Source organism: Zalophus californianus, chromosome 2 (assembly GCF_009762305.2).
Source record: "Zalophus californianus isolate mZalCal1 chromosome 2, mZalCal1.pri.v2, whole genome shotgun sequence".
Taxonomy (NCBI): Eukaryota; Metazoa; Chordata; class Mammalia; order Carnivora; family Otariidae; genus Zalophus; species Zalophus californianus.
Window position 1 is genome coordinate 117,809,460 of NC_045596.1, and position 8,015 is coordinate 117,817,474.

The window sequence follows — 8,015 nt, forward strand, 5'->3', positions numbered from 1 at the left end:
TTCTAGACAAATTAATGTTGCATCAAGAAGCACAATCGCTCCTTTTTGAGAAACTAGAAGTTCTAAAGTCCCAGGTTCTTTCTAAATCTTTCCAGATTTCCTAGTCATAAAATTCCTTCCTTTTTGAGAAGCCTGGGGATCTTTAAGAACAGAGCCAGCAGGAGAGAGGAGGATGGAATGCTTACTGAAGATTGGAAGGTAGACAGGATTCTTCCAAATCCCCCAGACATGTATTTCTATGACCCGAACTGAGTAAACAAGGCATACGGTTTCTTGAAATGCCCAGGCCATATTAAGTTACACTGCCAGGAATGTTATCTAATACTGACACTGCATTATGGCTTTTAATAACAGAGTCTGGAATTCCTGGCTATCGGAGGTCTGTCTGCCATTAGAGAGACAGGTGAAGAAGCAGTTCCGTGCCACAAAAATAAGTACATAAACACTAAGTGCGGAGGGTGAGATTGTTTGGCCTGGGAGGTTAAGAACAAGCGTAAATGATATTTTCCTCTTAAGACACATACAGAAAAGCAAAGTGGAAACTGAGGCTCTTAAGTGTTTCTTAAATATCCAAATGATAGAAAATCACGGGTGCTCAGGCTTCAGAAGACCCTTAAGGTATCAGCCAATGGAACCCTGTGCACGACTCCTACATTCAGCAATTCCACAACAACCCCGTTCAATTTCAATCTGAACACGAGAAAGCTTCATCTACCCCAGGAAGCCTCTCCCCCTCATACAGTTCTATCCCTGTGAACATTTCCCTTTACTAAAAGAAGTCTGCTTTCTAGAACTTCTCTTCACTAACCCTGGTTTGACTCCGTAAAGCGGAGGACCCAAATACACTGGCTTTGGGGTTGAGGCAGGGGCATAAAGGAGTGGCACAGGCCAGAAGTGATAGGGACTAGGGCCAACTGAAGAGCACACTGCCCATATCAACGGCTAGCCACTGTTCTGCTCCAGACGGCTGCTGCCATGTGGGACACAGGTCCCTGTCGTCACTTTTTGTGATGAAGTAGAGCCAGAAATCTGAATTTTAGTAGAACTATCTTGATTTCTGAATGTATAAGGAATAAATTATGGAGTTCAAACAACTCTTAGTGATCAACTAACCCAAACCTTTTATAGAGAGAGAAAATGGAGATCCAGAATAGAAAAAGTGACTGACCCAAAGCCAGTTAATCAGAGGCATGCCTGAAGGCAGAGAGCCCTAAACATGAGGCCCCATCTCTTCCAGCACAAAAATGCAGCCTGTGAGTCAACAGTGCAACCAGCCTATAGACTTGTTAAAGTATTCTGAACTAAACAGCAGCTTTAGCTAACTTCCTGTTATCCATTAAGTCATCACAGCCCACGTCTAGTTTTTATAGCATCCTTCCAAGTTGTGAGAATATGAAGCAGTAGTTATAAGCAAAGGCTCTAGAGATACACTACTCAGGTTTGCAAGCCTGGTTCCACCACTTGCCACCCACAGGGCACCTCTCCTGTCCAGGCTTCAGTTCCTTGGTCTGTGAAACGGGGATAACAGTACCCACCTGAGTGTTGCTGGGATAATTAAATGAGCTAATACGCATAAGGTGCTTACAATACGCCTGACAGGGTAAACACTCCACGGCCAACATTATTACTTCCCAGAGAGAGAACTACAATATGCTAAAGAAGAGTGTTAATATAAACATACTAATTAAAGCAAAACCACACATGTCCTAGAAAGGTAGGAGTCCTGAAAAAAAATTATAGCAGCTAGTTCCTTTATAAGGGTTAAGGCAAAGGTAGACTTTAGAAATTAAAATAGCGGCAACAAATGTAGCATGAACCCATAAACTCTTAGCACCCACCAAAACAAGAAAGTGTCAATAAGCTTCCTGTTTTCTCCTCCAACCTTGGTCAAGTCCTAATAGACAAAGGATACACTCCTCCATCCTGGGCTCCTCCTCACCAAGCTGAGCTTATTCTCTAAACAATTCAACCATCTCTTCCCTTCTGTCATCTCTAAGGACTATTAGGGACCAAGTCCCTCAAAAGTTCTTCCATTCAGCTAGACATTTAGTCTTCTCATTTCCCTTTCACTATACACTAGCAATAGACAAAGAGAGCAAATACCTTCTTTAAAAAAAAATGTATCCTTCAATGTCACAATCCAGTCACAAACTGTCTCCACACACTCAGATCTACCATGTATATCATGCAGGTCCCTGCTAGGAGACTTCAATTTAAGCCAAGAGAAAAAGCACATACACAACAGGAGAATCCTCAAATGTTCACCACCCTTCAGAGGGAGCCGGAATACCCGGGCTCAAATCACAGAAGCCACAAACAGAAATTAACACTACCGCTCTGGTCTTCAAAGCAGGAGAGGGGAAATAAAGCGACCTTTCCCAGGGCCTCAGTGCACCCTAAGGGTCTGATGATCCAGTTTAAGGCTCTGTGTACCACTGTGTACAATGCTTATAAGGGTTACATTTATTGACTGCTAGGTGCCGGCTACTGTACATGCACTGACTCATTTAATTACCATACCAACCAAGGTAGAGGGAAACTGAAGCCCCTGAGGTGTGCAGTCACTTGCTGAAAGGACAGTGAGAGGGGCACCAGGGTGGCTCAGTCGTTTAAGTGTCTGCCTTGGGCTCAGGTCACGATCCCAGTGTCTCGAGATCCAGCCCCGCAGCAGGCTCCCTGCTCAGCCAGGAGCCTGTTTCTCCCTCTCCCTTTGCCCCTCTCCCTCCCCCTGCTTGGGCATGTGTGCTTTGTCAAATGAATAAAATCTTTAAAAAAAGATACACAGTAAGAAAGCAGGAGAGCAAGGACACAAACCCAAGCGGGTGGCTCTAGAGGTTACACTAATTAACCACTTCCCAAAATTGCCACTACAGATTTCTGATAGGACTTTCCTCAGACTGTATCCTAAGAAAGTTCACAGGCATCTGACCAGCTCCGAGGAGATAAGTAGGGTCTCAGGGCCTTTACCTTGCCCCTGACAGTTCACTTCTGGGACTCTCACTGGCAGAAGCAACATTCCCACGTAGCTTTTACTCAAGGAAAACTTAGGCAGAGGCTCTCTAAAGCACAAAGCCGGCACTTCCCCATATCCTTTTATAGGGGACATGTAAAATCTGTAGTCCAGGTGCTTTAACTGGAAGGGGTAGATTTTTCTCTATTAATCTCTCTTCTGGTCAGACAAAAAAATGTATGAGCTCAAAGTCCAGGAAAAGACAAGTGATGGCTAGCTAGCAAGGAGAAAAGGAGCAAAATGAAAAGCGGAAAAAAAGAAAATCAAGAGTATGTTAAAAACTACTAGTCCCCAGGGAAATGCAGCTTAAAACCACAATGAAGATACCACTCTTAAACAGTTTGGCCAAAGTAAAAAATATAAGTGTTAATGAGGATATAGAGAAAATGGAACCCCCATATAGTGCTGGTGGGAGTGTGAAATGATGCAGTTGCTTTGGAAAACAATCAGGCAGTTCCTCAAAAGGTTGTGAAAGGACCCAGACATTCCACTTCTATGTATATAACCGAGACATGTCCACACACAAACTTGGACACAAACGTTCGTAGCAGAGTATTATTCATAAAAAGCGGAAGTTACCTAGATGCCTATTAATTGATGAATAAATGAAATGTGGTATACCCGTACAAAATATTTGCAACAAAAAGGAATGCGGTAGGGATACATGCTATAGCACTGATAGTGAAAGAAGCAAGGTCACATAAAACCGCATATTACATGGTTCCATTTATAGATCTTCCTCAGCTTACAATGGCGTTACATCCCTATAAACCCATTATAAGTTGAAAATGCACTTAGTACACCTAACCTATGATCATAGCTCAGACTAGCCTCCCTTAAACACGTTCAGAACAATTGGTCCACAGTTGGGCAAAATCATCTAACGCAAAGCCTATTCTATAATAACGTATTGAAGATCTCATTTTTTTTTTTAAGATTTTTATTTATTTGACAGAGACACAGCAAGAGAGGGGACACAAGCAGGGGGAGTGGAAGACGGAGAAGCAGGCTTCCCGTCAAACAGGGAGCCCGATGCGGGGGTCGATCCCAGGACCCTGGGATTATGACCTGAGCCCAAGGAAGACGCTTAACGACTGAGCCACCCAGGCGCCCCGAAGATCTCATGTAATTTACTGAATGCTGCACTGAACGTAAAACAGAATGGCTATGTGGGTAAAGAATGGTTGTTAAGTGTATCAGTTGTTTATCCTCCTGAGTGGCTGGGAGCTTCAGGGGGCTGCGGCTGCCGGGCATTACAGAGGATCAAGCTGCATATTGCTAGTCCAGGAAAAGATCAAAAATCAAAATCCCAAGTACAGTTTTCTACTTTATATGTATCACTTTTCCACCATCATAAAGTCAAACCATCATAACTCTAACTCAGGAAACCATCTGTAAATGAAGTATCCAGAATAGGCAAATATGCAGAAAGTAGATTAGTCATTGCCTAGAGCTAGGGGGTTGGGGAGGAATGAGGAGTAACCGCTAAGGCACAGAGGGTTTCTTTTTGGAATTAGTGGTGAGGGTTGTACAATTCTCAGTATAGTAAGAGCCGTTAATTTGCATACTTAAGTGTGTGACTTGTGAATTCTCTCTCCATAAAGCAGTCATTTTTTAAAAGATTTTTAAAAACTGGTTACCAAGTAAAACTACTAGTGTACTCCAGGAGAATCCGTGTCTTTGTGAATGAGAGACTGTAATTGCAGAAGTGGTAGAAACCCAAAATCATTTCAGCAAGAAAAAAAAAAAAATCAGAAAGTCTATATGGAAAGGGGAAGGGGAACCGATTTGTTTAACTGAATTTCAAGGTGGTGGGTGTGTTGGGGTCATATCACCCCAAATGCATAGATATTATACGATGGGTTACATAACTAAATTCTGACGTACTCACCTGAAAGCTCTCAGTTCCAAAAATAAAGGATTTAGAGAGGTGAGATTTAAAAACAAGAAAAACAGGCAAAGGCTGATATTAGTTAGCTTTTTGGAGACTCTAAAAGTTTACAAATGTAAGGATCCTCTGGCATGTTGCACCCCATGTTCACAAAATAAGAATATGGATTTGAGCCCAAAATATACACCATTTCCTAAGATGAATTTAGAAATCGGACTTAACTAGAAAAAGTAGAGCCTTTAAGTTCTGGAGCTGAGGGTAAGACATGAACAGTGAGATCAGTGCTGGGATCTCAGTGTTTGAAATTTGGAAGAAATATTTAGAAGTGAAGGGTCTGCCAAGGTACCCAGTCATGGATCTCCTTAATAATGAGCCTGTAGCAGAAATCAATGCAAACTCTAAAGTGAATACAGAGTCCTAAGGGGGCAATATGTCAAATGATAATATGGAAGTTTCCTGGCCATTAGCTGACACCACGTTAACACATTTTCGGAAACAGAATAGAGAATTTCATTTACATTTTTTAGCTTTTAACTTTCAAACTATTACCAAACTGTTTACTCCCACTCTGTCTTAAGCATCATTTGTATGGAAAATCAGCCTACAGCTTTTTTTAAGAACAGGCAAGTCATTAATTGATCCAATGTGTTGGCAGTTCTGGAGAACCTTTTTAGACAGGAACAAGTGATGCCTTTCTGTTCAAAGAAGCCAGGTTTAACATTTCACGCATATGCACAGAGAAACATTTAAGGAATCCTGCAAATTAGCCAACAATCCTCTTGGAATTTACAGAACCAAAAAAACCCTTCACAACCCCTCAGGTCAGAGTTTAGATATTAAATGTTTAAAGATACTTTACATGACCTAAAGTCCTCCTCCATAGTCCTCCAAATCCTTGAATATCAAAGTTTAAGTAGTGCTCCTAGGACTCAATGTTGGGGTACAATCTTTTCCCCTACAAAACTGCTGAGCTCCAAGAAAATATATCAAGTGCTCCTAAATGCTGTATCATAGCTTTTCTAAGTGAACTGCCTCTCTTAATTAAGGGACTGCATTTTTCTGGCCTATGTGTTAAAAGCACTGAACTTTCCCCATTTCACCTGTTTGTGTTAAGCTTGACAGGTTCCTTGTTGAAGGCAGCTGGTGTTGATTACCAGAGGCAGACCAATGCTATACCTCATTAACAGGTGATAACAGCTCTCAGAAGGAAAACTTGTCCCGAAGAATGCACCCCCCAACAATACAGCCAAAGCTTGGTGTTTCATTTCAGTAGCATCACTGTTTATTAAAACCTAGCTTTTAAAGAAAATGACATTTTTGATCAGGCAACTCCGGTAAGAAAATGCATCTGTCATTTCTCTCCACCCCCCCCCCCTCCGCCCCCTTATGGATGCCACAGCCTCAACCCAGGAACCCCTCTGGGGAAGGAGGGCCCAACTCAAGGAGGCCTGTCTGCTGAAAGTAGCTGGTTATGCTGAGAAGCCTGGATAGGTTTTTTTGTTTTATTTCTACCGCGAAAGCAGTGGTATGTCAGGCCTACGGATAATATGAGTTTCAGGGCAGTAATGTATTTCTAGCCCTGGCACCCCTCAACCATTAAGAAAAGCTTATTCTTTCTACGCTGAAGTCGCCTCATTCTCGCCAAAAAGAAAGCCTTCAGCATAATCTCCCAATTAGGCAAAGGATAACGCAATACTGGAAAAGTAGGCATAACTTTATGGCCACCATGATCTTTTTGGCTGGTGGAGGATTATTTACCATCGTGCCTGCATGTCATCTTCTCCGAATGACAGAGCACAGGACTTTTATTATTTACGACGTGCGTCAAGCCAGCGGGGGAGGGGGGGCGAGCAAGGCTTTTAATCTCCCACGAAGGGCTGAAACCTGACTTGAAGGAGCAAGTTAGCGGTGGTGAGCCGCCAGCACCAGTAACCCTACCCGCCTCCTGACACACAAACGCCTGCATCAGGAGTGTACCTGATGCACACACTAGTGCTGAGCTATCAGATGTACCGGTTCCAAACAGGTGCGGAGCCGGTCAATAAATACGCAATATACGAGCCCTGCTCCCAAACTTCACCTTCCAGATCCTCCTCGGAAAAGTTGGCCCACCTCGGCGAACCCACGTCGCGGCGGCGCTACGCTAATCGGAACACACACTCTGGTACCCCCCTTTCCCCTGCTTTGTAAACCCCCCGAAGTAACGCGAAGCAAAACTTAATAGGTCCAGAGAACAGAGACGCGTCTTCCGCGCAGACTTCCCAGAAAGGAGCTAGGAGGCAGGCGCTGGATCCTTCTCGGCGCCTACATCCCTTGGGGCTCCCCCTCTCCCGCGCCCGCCGCGCACCCGGCCGGGGCGCTTACCTGCATGGGACATGGTGATAGTCTCGTTGGTGTTGGAGCCCACGTTGAAGATGACCACCGCAGAGGCGTTCTGGAGGAACGCGTTCCGGATCTTATCCCTGTACGTGCAGTTGCCCTTGGGGATGAGGGCTATCCAGTTCTTGCCGTGGGCCGGGGCGGCGAACTTGGTGTTGGGGTCGCAGGCTAGGCGGTCGTGGGCCGAGCTGGCCATGACCACCTCCCCGCGGGCGTCCTGCTTGGGCGAGTGCTCCCCGTAGCGCCCGCACTCAGTCTTCTCGGTGTGCAGCTCGGTGCCGCCGCCGCCCGCCACTCCGGGCCCGGGGTCCGGCGCGGGCTCCGCGTAGGTGATGTTCACGAAGGCGGTGTACCATTCCTCCTTCTCAGCCACGGTGAAGTCCAGGCAGAGCAGATGCACGAAACAAAAGGAAAGCAGCCATGTTGAGAGAGCCAGACTGCGGCACGCTTGGATGAGAGACCTTGCCATCTTTATCCGCCGGGGCCCCCTTCCCGCCCCCCGCGCCCTCCCCCCACCCCGTCCCTCCTCCCCAGCCCCGGCCAACCCCGGGCCGGCGGCTTCTCCTTCTCCTCCCGTTCACTCCGGGGACCCGCGGGCCCGCGGCCGGGACGCGCAGTCGCCGCGGGGGCCGGATTCCGAGCGAGGGGATGGCGCCGGCCCCTTCCCCTTTCAGCTGGAGCGTGGCGGTTGCATTTCGCTTCAGCGGCCCTGGAGGGGCGCGGGCGGAGGAGGCG

At 45.9% G+C, this 8,015-nt stretch overlaps 1 protein-coding gene across 3 annotated transcripts in view; it reads right to left on the reverse strand.

Moving 5' to 3' along the window:
• Window positions 1-7,795, reverse strand: part of RNF150 (ring finger protein 150) — a 290,525-nt gene extending 282,730 nt beyond the window's left edge. For 2 of the 3 annotated variants that reach the window (XM_027599127.1, XM_027599126.2), the window contains exon 1: window positions 7,266-7,795. In XM_027599127.1, coding sequence (XP_027454928.1) covers window positions 7,266-7,749 — 484 coding nt within the window. In that variant the 5' untranslated portion in view covers window positions 7,750-7,795. The remainder of the gene's footprint in view (window positions 1-7,265) is intronic. The other variant, XM_027599125.2, reaches the window with a different exon arrangement.
• Window positions 7,796-8,015: the final 220 nt, after the last annotated feature.